The following is a 17,630-nucleotide window of genomic DNA, read 5'->3' as shown; positions in this document are numbered from 1 at the left end:
TATTCAGTTTTATAACAAAAATAGTTATAAATAAATACTAATACTGATTTAAATGTTGAAAGAATTTGAAATGTTAAATTTCATTAAAGCAATTTTCGTTTTTATAATAATTAAAGTTTTGAAATATTTTATTTATATCACACAAGTAGATGCAAATTTATGATGACAAAATAAAAGTTTTTACTAATTTTTTGAACATGTAAAAATGATTGAATATTTCAAATTAATACTTCATATATATTTTCATAACATTATTAATATATTGAATTAGAACTTCCATAATAAAAATAGGACCAAATATTTAAATTAATCTAATTTAATATTATTCAATGTTACTGAATTAATTTAAGTAATATTAAAATTGTTAAAAATAGTTTTTATTTACTATACAGTCTAAATTGAATTGTACAAAACTAAGTTTGAATATGTTATTTAATATAATTAGTTATGAAAAAATTTTTTTTTCATTGTGAAATTATGATTTTAAAAATGAACTTATAAAAAAAATCCTTAAAAAAGAATTTAAAATCTAGACATATAAAATTTGATCTATAATAATTATATAGCATATTCAGCCACGCTTTTCTGTAGCTTTTATCAAAAATCGACTAGATTAAAATTCATAAATAAATAAATATATATAAAAATAAATATATATATATATATATATTTTGTATATGATTTGATGTGTAACTTGTCCATAATAGTCGACGATGTTACATATTAGTTTATTATTTTATTATTACATATAAATGTTAAGTATTTCCTGATTTCGTACAACAAATTCTAATTGTAATTGTTGTTGCAAAGTTTTGTCATCACGGGCGTTCACTTTTTTAGTTTTCAAAACCGTAATTGCATTATACAACATTGAAATTACCGATTAGACGGAGAGCTGGTGGGATAAAAGACACATTTAAAAGTTAATCATACTTACAATTATTATTCCGAATCGTTAGCAGTTTCATTTTGGACTCATTGAGTAAGTTACAGTAAATGACTAGAGATTAACTTTGACGAACTCTGCAGGACGTACCGTTTGTACAAGAATTTTGTTATTTCCGTATATTATACTTTAAAGTTTTCACTAAAATACTGCATACTTAAATTAATATACTTTCTTTCGAAGTTTTTGAATATTTTCATTTTTATGTGTATAGTACATACAAATCATACTTTACAAGCATAAATGACTAAGTTTGACTAGAGACTTAAGTTTGACGAGCTCTACAGGACGTACCGGTTGTTAATTTGAATAAATTATACTTCAGAGTATGTACTAAAATACTGCATATTTAGATTAATATATTTTCTTTAAGACTTTTTGAATATTAACATTTTTATGTGTATCATACATACAAGCATAAATGACTAAGTTTGACTAGAGACTAAAGTTTGACGAGCTCTGCAGGGCGTACCCATCGCGCAAGATTGTCGTAATTGGAGTATATTATTCTTCAAAGTATCTACTAAAATACTGCATACTTAGATTAAAACATTTTCTTTCAAAATTTTTGGAAATTTTTATTTTTATGAGTAAAGTACATACAAATCATACTTTACTTGAAAAAATGATTATGTTTGACAAGATAGTCAAGTTTGACGAGCTCTCCAGGGCGTACCTGGTGTACATAAATGTTGTAATTTGAGTAAATTATACTTCAGAGTATGTACTAAAATACTGCATACTTAGATTAAAATATTTTCTTTTAAACTTTTTAAATATTGTCATTTTTATCTTTATAATACACACAAGCAAATGACTTTGTTTGACTAGAGACTAAAGTTTGACGAGCTCTTCAGGGCGTTCCTGGTTTACATGAATTTTGTAATTTCAATATACTATACTTTAAAGTATTTACTAAAATACTGCATATTTAGATTAATATATTTTTTGTCAAACTATTTTAAATCTCCACATTTTTATGTACATAGTACAAACAAATCATACTTTACTAACACCAATGACTAGAGAGTTGAACTAGAGAGTCAAGTTCGACGAGCTCTACAGGGCGTACCGTTCGTACAATAATGTTGTAATTTGAGTACATTATACTTGAAAATATCTACTAAAATACTGCGTGCTTGAATTAATACATTTTCTTTCAAACTTTCTAAATATCTACATTTTTATGTATATAGTACATGTATACACACTAATGACTAAATTTGACCAAAGACTCAAGTTTGACGAGCTTTACAGAACGTACTGGTTGTTCAAGAATGTTGTAATTTCAGTATAGTATACTTCAGGGTATCCACTAAAATATTACGTACTTAGTTTAACATAATTTTTTTTAAAAAGTTTTTAAATACCGACATTTTTATGTGTAAAGTACATACAAGCATAAATGTTTAGATTGGAACTAAAAAAAGAGTTTTTGGTGATTAATTGTCGAAACAATTTTTTTTTAGATAAAAGAGTTTATGCTCTAAATAAACGTCTTAGATTTTTAATTTAAATTTAGTTTTGATGGTTTAATTATAAAAGATTTCATAAAATTTGAAAAAATAAGGGTCTTCAAAATTTCAACATCATATCGATATAATTCGATTAGTTGCTACAAAAAATATATTAATTCAATATCAATATAATTATCTTCGTATTTTTTCCCCCAGCGCTCCGTCTATTACTTTAAATCCAATATTTTCCATCCATCCATCATAATTCTTGTAATATTGCAATATTGCAATTATTGTTAAAGTGTCGTCCAACAATAGCCCGAGGGCTATTTTTGAGTAATCATATGTGTAATAACTGACACTTTGGATACGTTTAATTAACTAATACGTTTTAAAACAATCGGTGATTAAATTGTAATTAACTGTAAAAGATATATTGAGAAATATATATATATATATATATATATATATATATATATATATATATATATATATATATATATTATAGTATTTTTTATTTTAAATATTTTATGAAGTATTGGTTTATAATTAGAGTCAAAAGTTCTTCGTCTACAATTATTATTTTTATTTCAAATTTTAAAGAATTATGACATTTATTTAGCAAATAAGTGCATGTAATGATTCCAAACAATTTGCAAATCATTGTTCTTGCAATTTTTTTCTAGACATATCAAAACTTCTTATTAGAATCTTGTTGGATCATTTTGTATGATGTTTGAATTATAAATTAGAATGACTTAGAATATATATATATATATATATATATATGTGTGTGTATATATATATAACTCTTGGTATTTTCCAAATTTCATTAACAAATTTGGCGATCGATATATGCAATACTTTTAGTCATAAGTTAAATTAATTCAATAAATTCCCCAGAGCAAAATTTTATCATAAATATTCAGAACTGTCTCTTCTCCCAAAACGTGTTCTTCTAGAGGTGCTGCAGCAGATCTGCTGTTACTTTTTTTTAAATAAATATTTTCACCTGTAATTATTTCTAAAATATAGTTAAAAGATGTCTTTATATGTGTATGCATTTCTGTATCGATACATTTAATAGTATCCACAGGAAAAATTCTAGAAAAATGACTTATATTTGGCCGATTAATTGTATATAACCCCTTAAACAACAGAGATTTTGTTGAAATTTTTAAAACTCATATAAAAAATTATAATAAATATTTCTTAATTATTTTTATTTTAATCAGGATTTTTTTAATAAGATCTATTAAAATAATTAGTATTGAAACCTAGAAATTCGTAAATTAGAAAATTACATTTGTACAAGTAATTCCGGTGGAAAGATATTTCCAGAACTAAATTTTTCTCAAAAATGTATTTTATATTTTTAATTTAATTATGAAGTATACTGAGTTGCCGTAGGGTTTTATGATGTTAGAAAATATTATAGACAATTTAATTTTGTACAAATTTTCTGAATATTTTATTTAAATTAAATAAGTAGTTTAAAAGTTACAAAAGATAAACAAAAAAAGCATCTTCCTGAAATGTACACAAAACTGTATCTATTTTCAGACCGAATTGTTTTACAGCTTTATAGTAATAGCAAATATTATAGATTATTTAATTTTGTACAAATTTTTCGAACACATTTGTTAAATTCTACGAAAAGTTCAAAAGTTATAAGTAATTTACTAAATAAATGCACTTTCTTTCCACACACAAAAATTGTCTCTTCTTTAAACAAAGAAGAATTAATTGATTTTTTAAAACTTTTATATGAAAAATTATAAGAAATATTTCATAATTATTTTTATTCAAATCAGGATTTATTACAATTAGATCTAATAAAATAACCAGTACTAAAACCTATAAATTCGTATATTAAAAAATTTTATTCGTAAATGTAATTCCGGTGGGGAGATATTTTCAGGATTGAATTTTTTTTTTCAAAAATGTCGAAGGTGTTTTGTATTTAGGACCAATTTGTAAAATACGTATTTTATTTAATTTCTACAAATCTTTTGAATTTTATAATGGAATTGTGGAGATTTTTATGTTTGTCCAATAAAGCACTTTTCAACATTTTCAATACTAACAAATAATAACAAAATAATTTTTTATTCATTTGCATTTAATTTTATTAGTTTGTTTCACATGACAATATGAATAAAAGTGAAGCTTTGGCATTTGTCGAAAAAAAAAAATAATATCATATAATTAATATAACAATTTAATCCAAATTAAAATAATGAATAGATTATAAAAAAAATATAATAGTGACTAATTTTTACTATTATGGTTTCAAACTAAATTTATGTGGCTCGACACGTCCAATTCATAAAAGTGATTGCATTTTTAGGTGCTATAAATACATATACATTTATATATAAATACATATACATTTATATATAAATATATACATATATATGTATATATACATGTATGTATTTAAATATAATTTATTTAATGTTTTAATTCTAAATAATCATGTTTTTGTATTCATGTCATGTAACAACAATGAAATCCTGTGTGCAGTAGGTCAGGGCGACGAACATCATTCAAGGCGCCAGTAATTTTTTGTTTTAAATAAAAAACAACTATAAAATTAATATAAAACTATTATTAAACTAGAACTACACTTGTACACTAAGGGTTCTGGAATAAAATTTTGAAATACGAGCTTTATAATTGTAGAAAAGCACAGAAACCTCTGCAAGTGTCTTGGTAGTAAAATTTTTATCAGAGGTACAATAATTCACATTTTTTGGTTTTATTTAAAAAAACATCTAAAATGGTATTTTCAAGATACAACCAGAGTTTGAATCTTAATTTCTATTTATAGTTAATACTGAGGATTTTTTTTTTCAAAATAAAAAATCATAAATTTTTTTTCTAATTTTTTACTATCTGCTACTGATACAGGAGTCGTACTCGCTTATGAGTTAGTTTTTACTATTATGAAGAAGTAGTTTTGTTTTCAAACTGGTTTTATGGAGATTGCCTTCTAATGTTCATAGTTTCTTCCTACATTATATAAAACACGTGTTACGATTTTCAAAAAAAAAATTAAATAAAGTTGGCAGGACGTGAGCATATGTTGATAATAAATATCATAGTTTACCTTAACAGAATAAATAAAAAACTATTTGCAAAAATGACGACATATTATACTAGAATTAAAGTAACGCGAATAACTAAACTAGATCAAAAATTTTAAGTTTTTATTTTTTGCCTACATTTTTTTTGGATTTTTGTCATTGTGATGTTACCAAATATTATATAAAATTAAATTGATAAATAGTAATTTAATTATGTATTAGTCATATAATTTTTCATTTCGTATTTCAATTTTCTCGAAGCTTCTATTAAAGTTGCAGTTGCATAATTCACTTGAAAATTATCATTTTTTGTAGATAAAACAATTGTTATAATTGTACAAAAAAAACGTGAAAACAATTTTAATAATTTATAATCCTAAGCATTTATTCTGTTACAAAAACATCATTTACACTTTTTTCTTTGTCGGAGTCATCGGGTTCACACAAATTATGACGAAATTACCATCATCAACAAAATTCTGGTCAAGGTTTGAAGAAATTGGTACTATCATCATAATGTTATGATGGTTGTATTTTATTGATGTCATAAATAGATATATGAGATCTTAGAAGATTGTAAAGTATTTATTAATTTTGATGATGACCTAGCAGAAGTGCAAAGACCAAAAAAAGGTGCGAAAAGAAAGTGGATTTTTTTAGTAAATTATATATAACTTTTGAACTTTTAGTGGAATTTCAATAGTGTATTTGGCGAATTTATACAAAATTGAATTGTCTATAATATTTTCTAATATCAAACTGTCCTACAGCAACTCCGTATACTTCAAAACTTTTATTGAAAACATTGAGGTTGATATAATCTAATTTTTAACTTCCCGTAGGGTAAGTTATTGTAATGGGCCGAAAATCGGAATTGAAAATTTTTACATTTCTCGATGTTTTGAAGGTTTCTGAACGTTTTGGCATACCTCAGAAAAAATGGATGTGTGTGTGTGTGTGTGTGTGTGTGTGTGTGAGTGTGTATGTATGTATGGATACAAATTTTCGCCCACGTTTTCGGGCGTACGGATTAACCGATTTGAATGGTTCAAAAAACATTCGATTCCAATTGATAGGGAAAAGAGCTGATTAGTTTTTGGCAAAGGCAGGTCCAGCCGTTTCTGAGATACGGAGCAAAGAGTGCAGAAAATAGAGATCGAATTTTTGAGAGAACGGAGTATCCGATTTGAATGATCTAAAAAACATTCAATTAGTAATGATTGGGAGAAGTGTTTATTAGTTTTTGGCAAAGGCAGGCCCAGCCATTTTGAAGATACGGAGCTAAATATGTAAAAAATGGCAATTTTTGAGAGAACTTTCTGCTTGTCTTAACGAAATAATTGATTTTGGAAAAAAAATTTTGTTCCAATTTTTTTTTTTTTTTTTTTTTTTTAGTTTTTTGTATATCAAAAATATTTCAGATTTTATTTTTAAATCTGACTATAGTACTAATATACTTTACAAATAATTTGAACTCTGCAATTCAGTTTATATAATTCTTATAAATATTAGACAATTTTACAATATTTATAATAATCTATTTGAAAACATTCAGTATTCCTCGAACATTTCGTTACGGTACGGGAAGTTCCAGCAATTTGCCTTAAAGCACGATGCCATAATTGCCTCAAGACAGAATTCCACTTACAGCTAGTTAATAATTTTGATGGAAAACGTGCGAGAAGAAAATGTATTTATTTGGTTAATTATTTATGACTTTTGAATTGTTCGCGGAATTTGATAAGTGTATTTGGCGAATTTGTACAAAATTGAATTGTCCATAATATTTTCTAACATCATAATGCCCTACAGCAACTTGATATACTCTAAAATCGCAATCGAAAACAAATAAAAAATCTTAGCGTCTAAAAGTACATTCACTTGTTATTAATTTGCTCGGAGCATGAATGCGCATTTATTTACTAAAATATTTATAACTTTTAAACTTTTTGTGGTATCTTAATAGTATATTTCGCAAATTTGTGCAAAATTGAATCATCTATAATATTTTCTAACACTATTTTGACCTGCAGCAAGTCGGTATACTTTAAAATTGCCCTTGAAAATAGATAATTAGTTTATGCGTTTTTATCAACAACGTACTTTGTTTGATATTTTGTAACATGGAAACTATTTATTTAATTTAAATAAAATATTCTACAAATTTGTTGAAAATTAAATTGTCTATAATCTTTTCTAACATCACATTGACCTACAGCAACTAGGTATACTTTAAAATCGCTTTTGAAGACTAAAAAGTGTTAAAATCCTATTTTCATTATTTTTGATTATGTTCTTGTAGAAATGCGATGAATAGATACGTGTGGGAAAAAAGTGCATTTATTTAGTAAATTATTTATAACTTTTAAACTTTTTGTGGAATCTAAATGGTGTAGGAAAATTGTACAAAATTAAATTGTCTATAATATTTTCTAACATTATTTTGACCTACAACAACTCGGTATACTTTAAAATCGTGTTTGAAATAATTATATCGTTTATGGATTATTCTTTTACAAATCGCTCGGATTTTGGGAAAAATAAAATGTCACATTTTAGAATAGTCTGAATTTTTATTTACCGATATTATTCATAAAATCATTTGCCACGAATTTCAGGATTTTTCTGAAAGAAATTTTTTTACGTAAATATCCATGATTAAAATATGGATGATGTGCTCCATTTGTATGAACATCATCTGCTTTAAATTTAATATTTTCAGTTGTGCTGATCGGTTTCGTATTATTTTTATTTTACTTTACTTATTTTAAAGTGAACTTCATAATAATTAAAAAAAAAATGTTTTTGCAATTTTCTTAACTATAACAACTCCTAACATTTAGACTAAGGCATTGACTAGGGTTTATACAAAAACCGACATTTCAGAAAACCGGTTTTCGAATTTTAATTTTACTAAAAAAAACGGTTTTAACCGGTTTTCGAATTTTATATAGAAAATAAATTTTTGCACGAATATTCTGTAATTTGTCCGTAAATTTAGTGTAATTTAGAGCAGTATTTGACTGAATTTATTTATTGTTCAATTTTATAGAAAGTAAACAAAATTAATTTAATATTAATTAGTGAAACTAAAAAATAATAGTTTAGCTGGATCAAATAACTTTGAAAATAATTATTCGTTATTCATGCATTATTTTCACGTATAAGAATGAAAATATGTGTATGATAGTGAAAGAAAAGAGTTCGAACAAATGAAAATAATACATTTTAAAACAAAAAACTTTTACCTTCTAATTAAATAAAAAAATAGGTACATATCGATACACACTTAATGTCTATTTTAGTTTATTCTATTCCGAACAATTTTAATTAATTAATTTCAAATTTTGTTTTTTTATTTGTGGCTAAAACCTCTTTTTTTGAGTTGAGCAATTCACTCCTTCAACAAAAAGTCACATTGATCTAAATTAATATATACATTTGATATAATAATCTAAATTAATGACAAAAAATAACAGAACTTACTGGGAACTATAACAGACTGATATGATTCCAAATTTTATCGATCGATAAGATTCCAAGTATCAAAATTCGATTTTTTCCACTGAAAAACCGGTTTTCGAATTTCACAATTTTTGTCAAAAAACCGGTTTTCAAAACCGGTTTTTGAAAACCGACAAACCTTAGCATTGACATTTAAAACTAAGGCTTTGTCTATCCTTCTCGAAATTAAATCGATCTGATTTGCTCTAATCCTGATAGAATCGATTTTTTTTTATCTATAATATCTTTGAGGCCATGATCATAAAACAAATTATTTCGATTTGTTCAGAAACATTGTCAAAGTGCTTCGTTTTCCAACTGTCAAAGTTAATTGAAATTTTTTAAATTTTGTTATGTTGAATACAAACTGGGATTTTTAATATAGCCTATAACCTAAGTTGGATGTAAATTCTTAGGGTGAATCAATAAAATTTAAAATCGGTTCAGTAGTTTAGGAGTCTATCGCGGACAAACAACGTGACACCAACTTTACATATATATTGTATATACTATTTATTTATTTATTTATTTATTTATTTATTTATTTATTTATTTATAACACCTGAATTCTCACCGTCGGTGTGAAAATATTGTGCAACCGAATCGAGGTAATTTTTTTTTCTTCTCAACTAGAATCTCATTGTCATTCATGACCGGCGTCGTCGCGGTCTCCTCGGCCGAAGTCGCAAGTTGCATGCAATAGACCTCCTGATGCCTCCAACTCTAGGGTCAAATTTATTTTATAATCATCAGACGATGAGACTTGTCCTCAATACGACTAAAGACACCAACGAGACAGGGTGATAATAAGTGATAGATAGATAAGATAAAAATAGTTTTTGGTGATAAGGTGGTGAGGAGATATTTGTTTTGAGGAGTCCGGTGGAGAATGTAAGTCGATCCAAATTTATTTTACGAATTCATTATAACTGTTATTGTGTGTAATTATTAGTTTTCCAGTTTTTCTCATTGTCTACTAGGAATATTTTTTTACAATAATATTTACTTATCTTTTCGTTCCTTAGGGTCACGCATTTACGTTATACCCGTAAAAAAATTTTGGCCTAAATAAAAAAAAACTCTTACCCTATCTCGTATAAATAAATTAGATTGTTTTGATATTGTTTTTAGTACACGAAATTTATTTTTAACAGTATTGTGAAAATTGAGATTTGACATGTTTGCTCTAGATTTTCTTCTAATAGGTAGAATTGATTTTTGTGCTGGTTAAATACTTTTTCCATGAGTCTTAGGGTCAAATTTTTATTATTGTATGATGAATTGTCATCATTGACCTAATAAGTATGAATAATACATTTTGATATTCATTTTAATGATATAGTGGCAAAAGAGACATATAAAAAAGTGGAAGAAATTATGATTAATTTTAATTAGTACTTGCAAAATGATTTTTATGCTCTAATTTTTTGTACATAAATATGTACATAAATTTGATTTTTTTTAGTAAAATACCTTCTGCATATATTTTTAGTTTCATTTTTCTTATAATCATGATTATTAGATGGTTTTTATCCTCAAAACAACTGTTTTCGAAATTGTTTCTGTGTAAAAAGAACAAATAATTTTTACGTTGGATTGTAAGTAGATTTTTTACAAATTTATGGCTCAGAATATGTAAATAATGATGAATCATTATTTTATTATTTATTTATTATTTAGAATATTTAGAATTATTATTTTTGTGATTTTTTTATTCTGTTGTCTACTAGGAAAATATTTTCATTTTCAAAAGTAAGGGAATATGAGTGCATTTTGTTGATAAAAGTAAAACTGATTTAAAATAGGTTTTAGTGATAGAGTAGTGAAAGACGAAGCTTAAAAGTTGTTTTTTTTATTGCTATTTATTCTATTTACAATATACAAATTTTAAGTATAATAATTGTAATGGAATTTTTCCTTAAATTTGATTTTTTTTCGGTGTACTCTTAAAGAACTTATATTTATTGTAAATAGTTAATTGTAGTAATATTGTAGTTCAAAACTAGTTTTAGGTTGTGAAAATGTGATGACAATTTTTTATGGTTTTTGAAAATGAAAGAAAGTTTCTGTTCTATACTTTTGGGATGTCTTCTTGGCATGATATTTTTTCAGATTTTATTTTCAGTAAAGATATTTTTTGGCAGGTGAATTGTTTAACTAATTAAAGTAAAAATCTAGCTAAATTATTTTGTCTAAAATAGTCTTGGATTTTTTGGTAAAAAATTTCTACTTCTGTAGTCACATTTATTTTTTGTGACATGAGTGATAAAATTTTGAAATAAAAGTATTTTGTTTGTAATAAGTGATAAAAATCTATTTTTGTAGTAGTTTTTTGAATGAAGTAAAAAAAATGGTTTGGTGTTTCTATAAATTTTATTAATTTACAAATGGATTTTTTTGGGTTTTTTTTTAATACACAGATCTTGGTTATTGTTTTATATTGGATGGATGTCTGTTAGCAAGGTTTTCTTTGTTTTATTAATACATACACATATATATATATATATATATATATATTATATTACCTATATCAGTGTACATATACAACTATTATCTTGCAAATACTAATCGTATTTCTGCAATAGATATTGCAAAACCTAAAGTATTGAGTATTCAGGTTTTGCATTGAACGCAAAAGGTTTCTTGAATACGAAGAAGAAGGTAAAAAACTGAATTTTGCCTTCGCTGTATTATTATTTATAAACTTATCAATTTATTACAAAAATGTTAATGACTCACTACTACAAGACACAGTACATAATAAATTCACATATCGACTTTACTGAACAAAAAATCTTCCAATCCAAATTCGAGCGTTTCAATCAATTAGTTGCACGTAAATCAAGTATTTATTTTTTATAAACAAATTAATATTTGCAAATGACGTCAGAACAATGAAGTTTCAATGAACATTGAACAATATTTCCGACAAGTCGTCTAGTTTGTTGTCAACCTCATAATTTTTATAATTCGCTCGTCTTATTAAATGAAATGAAAAAACATGTAAAATTTCCTTGAATCTTTTCTCATCACGGTTAACTTGTGAACGATAATCTAAAGTAGTACATCTTGGATTGTTAATAATAATAATAAATTGTAATGGAAATTGTTTATAACTAGGTAAATTATGTTCACTGGTAGATGACAATAGATTGTGCATAGAATTTAGGTTAAACTTATTGCAAATATCTTGGCAAGTCTTTAACAACAATTATTTAGTTTCAAGTCATTCTGAACCATTTGGCACTGAATCGTTTAATTTTGCACAAATATTTTATTCACAAATGATACAAAAACTTCATTTAGTACAGAGGGCTAATATTCTTTCATTTTTATTATTAAATAATTATTTAATATTTTTTTACATTGAACAATGAGTACTCATCCAGATCACGGTCAATATAATAATAATTTGTAAATGTTTATTAACCAAACTTCCGGACGAATTTACGAAATTTTTCTATAGTCAAGGTTTGTCAATGAAATTTGTTCATTGTCTAACAAAACTGGATAAATAGATTTATGAGAAATAAATTGTTAACTACTTAATAAATAAGTTATTTCGTTAATAAATAATTAATTAATTAATTGATCATGGATACATAGTTTCTTTACGGTTTTGATATATTTTTAGAGATTCCCAGACATTATTCAAATACTTTTAAGATGTCCTAACATTTTTTAAATGCCATCGCAGACTTACAATATATTCTAAACATTTTTAAATATTTTGAACCATTTTAGAAATTCCTAGTCATTTTTAAAATATTTTTAGAAATTTTCAGACATTTTTTATATATTTTTTAAAGATCCATAAACATTATTAACACTTTCAGAGTCTTCCAGATTTTTTATCATTTTTAGCAATTCTAATATATTTTAGTTTATTTTTGTTTTTAGAAATGACAGACTTTTTTAAAATATTTATTGAAATTTCCACACATTTTTTAAATATTTTTTAGAAGTCCCTTCGAAATTCCTTTAGAAATTTATAGACCTCTAAACATTTTTAATCATTTTTAGAATTCCCACAAACTTTGAAATATTTTTTGAAATTTCCAGACATTTTTCAAACACTTTATAGAGATCTCCAAAATTTTTAACCATTTTTAGAGATTCCTACAAAACTGTAAACATTATTTTAAATTTTAGAGTATATTATATAAATAAATTTTAAAGTAAATTATATATATTTTTATCTATTTAGTTTAGTTAAATAATTTTTGAATTAAATCGTGATGTATATTAATAGCGATATGTATATAAATGTGTAAAAATGATTATAGAAAAATTTTCATTTTATATTTGATTATTTTGTAAATATTCATATTTTTTCAATACGGTCTTTAGCTCGAGTCCCTAAAATGTATTTTTAACCTGAAACCAGCCGCCGTTCGAGGGTAGCTAAATCGACGTTTGGCCGGAAACTGATATTCTGGTGATATCTTAACTTAAAAATTGTATCAGATTTTTTTTTCTTAAACATTATAAACATAGACCGCCTTTTATTTATTCCATTTTTATAGTTTTAAATATATTTTTTTGATCTTTATAGCTTCTAAGTGCGAATATAGCTAAAGTTCGTAAATATCATTTTTAACAATTTTTTTCTAGAATTTACAGTAAAATTTTGCTATTTTTTATAGAAATAATTATGTAATCCAAAATATCGTAATAATCATGCTTTGATGCCATAAGTTTGTATATTTATAGCAAATATTATAATAATTAAAAGCGGGCGGCAGCGAGTCCCTGAAATGTGTTTTTAACCTGAAACTTGCCCTCGTTCGAGGGTCGCTCAAACGTCGCGCGACCAGAAAATGGGATTAGTGTAAAATCTTAAGATTTTTGTACTAGCCCTTGTATTTAAACATCAATGACATAATTTGTAATGGATGTTGTATATTTAACATATACTTTACACATTTCTATAAACCCACAACTACTTAATAATGATGAATGTACCTATTATAGATTTTATTATAAAATTGCATCAATTCTAAAATTAATTCATTTCGTGACTTCTACTTCACAGAATATTTTTGCACATTTTACAAAGGTGTATGACGTATATAAACATTACTTTTCTAATTTGAAATTTAAGAAAAATTCAAGGCCAGCGACTAATTTACTTTGAACGTAATTAGGTGCAATATTTGCACTATTTACATATAAATACATACATGTATATATATATATATATATATACATATATATATATATAATTATACATATATATATATATATAATACATTTGATTAAATTAATATTCATTTTATTTTAATTCAATCGATTATTCATCATCGATTAGTACTCCTCATAGAGGACGAGTCAATGTTTTAGGACATGAATAAAAATTCCATTATCGATTTTTTCACAATATTTCATAATTCCAAATACAAAATTACACAGTAAATCGTTCGCTTTCTAAGTTATAATTCAGAAATTTTCTGAAATTATAGAAATTACATCTATATGAGTATGTCATTATGTGATGTAATGGCCGAGGAGGATTTGCAAAACGAGTATAAAACTTAAAATGTGCACTAATTCAGGTTTAGTTGGGAAAAAATTGTTATCGATATTGAATCTTGGATTGAATCGGTATGTTTTAGTAAAATATATGTGAGGGTAAATTTGGAAATCTTTTTGGTGAAAAAATGTGCTCGGATATATTTAGGAAAAATATTTTTGTCTGATAAAAAATGTTATGAATCAACGAGTTTTGTTCGAAGTTTTTATTAAATTGTAGTGATATATGTATATATATATATATATATATATATATTTATATATATACATATATATATATATATATATATATATAAATTAGGTTAACAATATTACGTAATCAAAAATTAATTAATAAAATTTTTGTTTAGTAAAGTTTTTATTTGAACTCAATATTATAAAATGTGATAAATTTGTATATAATATTAATAAATAATTATAATAATTAATGAATCCAGTACTGGTGAATTAAAATATGTTAATAGGCAAATAAAAAAACATTTTTAATGAATTCTAATCATTTTTTTTAATATTTTTGGAATGTGGAATTATAATAAAAATTTATTTTGGCTTAGTTTGGCATTTATAACTAAAATACATTTTATGTGGAATTATAATAAAAATTTATTTGGCTTAGTTTGGCATTTATAACTAAAAAATACATTTTTAATAATAATTAAACTTAAAAAACAAAAAAAAAAATATATAAAAATAAAACAAATAACAGTGTTAAGTGTCTTGATATATTTATGAATAATATATTTATTTTGGTAAAATATATTATAAATAAAGAATTTAATTTTGAAATTCATAATAAATAAAAATATATTAATAAATGTGATATTCAGAGAAATTCAATTTAATCTCATATTTGAAATATCAGATATATATTTTAATTAATTTATAATATTATAAAAATTTTATTATATTTATTAATCAATAAAACAAAGTATTATATTTTTAGCCTGATAATAATTATAAATAAATTAATTTAAAAAAATATTATAAATATTAATTTATCAACAAATGTGGTTTCCCAACTTTTTTAAGTATTTTTTGAAATTATTAAATATGACTTAATGAAAATTATTAAATTTGTTGAGAAATTCTTGTTAGTTTTAAATAGTTGGACAAAAACAATTTCAATCAATTTGTTAATAATTAGATTGTTTAATTAAATTTGGTTTATATACGCAAAGTTTAAAGTTATTTATTTTCTATTGTATATAATATTTATCAAAATTAATACACAAGATTTTTTACAAAACTAAAAAAAATGATAAATTTTGAATGAATTCTTTGCAGATTAAATTAAAAAAAAAGTTAATTTATACATATAAATAAATTTATAAATATAATTAAAGTGAATGAATATAGGGAAAAATGAAATATAGAAAAATCAATCATATTATTATTAATTAAATTATTATCATCTATATATTATAAGAAAATCTAAACAAAATTAGAAAAATAAATTATTTTACCCTAATAAAATATAAAACAGATAAATTAAAAAATAAATGAAAATGTATAAACTAGATCAGAAAAATCTAAAACGTGAAAATTTGTGTAACGAATCTAATTTACTTATCAATAAATAATTGCACTTTTCCGTTTGATTAAATTAAAAAAAAAATACAGTGCTTAATTTCATGTTAATAAAATTCATACCGATTTATTTATAGTATATAAATCGTACTAATTTAATTATTAAATATTATCAATATATATATATATATACACATATATATATATATATATATTATATATAATTTTTATAATATTTTTGTTATTTTTTCAGTGTCGTTAATATGTATAAGTGGTCGGTGGTGATTTTTTGGTGGCAACGCCTTTCCTGGTAAATTCTTTACCAGTTCCCGAAATCAATGATGAAATTGGTGGTACCAATTTATTTTCATCGGAAATCGATGATATCAATATCGAGGACCAGAAAGCAGCACTACTAGAGGTAATATAATAAATAAATAATAATTAAAATAATTAATAATAATTTAAATATTTTTTTTCAGTTGTTAAAGAAAGAAGCAGCAAAAGCTCTTCGGGTCCGAGAAAATTCTAAACGACTAAAAATCGAAAATTCGCAATCTTTACAAGATGCAACCGGCCCAATGTACAATTTTGAACCAAACGAAAGGAACCAAAAATCTATCAAAAAAATTCTAGAAAGTTTAGTAAGTACATACCTACAAACCCAAACCTACAAAAAAAATTAATTACAAACATTTTCTTAGACAGAGTTGACTAAAAATTTATCACAATGTTTTTTCTTAGGCAGAGTTAACTAAGAATTTTGTCACAATGTTTTTTCTTAGGCAGAGTTAACTAAAAATTTTGTCACAATATTTTTTCTTAGGCAGAGAAACTAAAAATTTTATCACAATGTTTTTTTTTAGGCAGAGTTAAGGGGGTCTTCCTATGTGACGGCCTGTTTTTTAGGGATATTTTAGAATTTTTTTCTACGACCAGTAAATAGTTAGAGCTTCAAGTTTTTTATCATTTATTAATACATATTTGGACAGTATAAATATAAAATTTCAGCTAAAAAATTTAGTCCAACTAGAGTTACAGCGCTCTAAACACCCCCCCCTCAAAAAAAGAGCTCCCACTGTCTCCACGATTCCGGCTGATCGGCTTATCTGACCAAAAAAAAATAAACGGCGTTTTAATTTGTAGGCTTAAAAGCACGGAATGATCTAGAATCAAATGAATACAAAAAAATTGGATGTTTATAGACATTTGAAATAAAAGTTGCAAATTAGGCGTTTTTTTTTTTAGTTTTTTTGCTATAAAAAATCGAAGTTTTGAAATTTTTGATTGATAATAGGTCATTCCATGCGTTTAAATATATTGAATGTGCCCTGTAAATTTCAAGTAATTCGGTCTAGCCGTTTCTGAGATACAATGGAGACAAGTTTGAAAAACACAGTTTGAGAAAAACGCGTTTAAAGATAAAATGATCGTTGTACTATATACTATATGTATACTTTTTAAATGACTGTAACTCAAAAACTATTTGAGATATCGATTTGAAATTTTAATATGTTATTTTTAAAAGTATAAATCTACTGAAATATGAAATAAAAAAAAATTCAATTTTTTTCA

General features: G+C 24.3%; 1 protein-coding gene across 1 annotated transcript in view; it reads left to right on the top strand.

Moving 5' to 3' along the window:
• The window catches only part of LOC113372845, a 58,262-nt gene that overhangs the window by 9,469 nt on the left and 31,163 nt on the right, over positions 1 to 17,630 (top strand). The window contains exons 2-3 of the mRNA XM_026613181.1: positions 16,328 to 16,476; positions 16,538 to 16,699. Coding sequence (XP_026468966.1) covers positions 16,328 to 16,476; positions 16,538 to 16,699 — 311 coding nt within the window. The remainder of the gene's footprint in view (positions 1 to 16,327; positions 16,477 to 16,537; positions 16,700 to 17,630) is intronic.

Source organism: Ctenocephalides felis, unplaced genomic scaffold (genome assembly GCF_003426905.1).
Source record: "Ctenocephalides felis isolate EL2017-DRISC unplaced genomic scaffold, ASM342690v1 CF-g0.4_SCAFFOLD_01604, whole genome shotgun sequence".
NCBI lineage: Eukaryota > Metazoa > Arthropoda > Insecta > Siphonaptera > Pulicidae > Ctenocephalides > Ctenocephalides felis.
The sequence above is the reverse complement of the archived record's forward strand: the minus strand, read 5'-3'. Positions and strand labels throughout refer to the sequence as shown.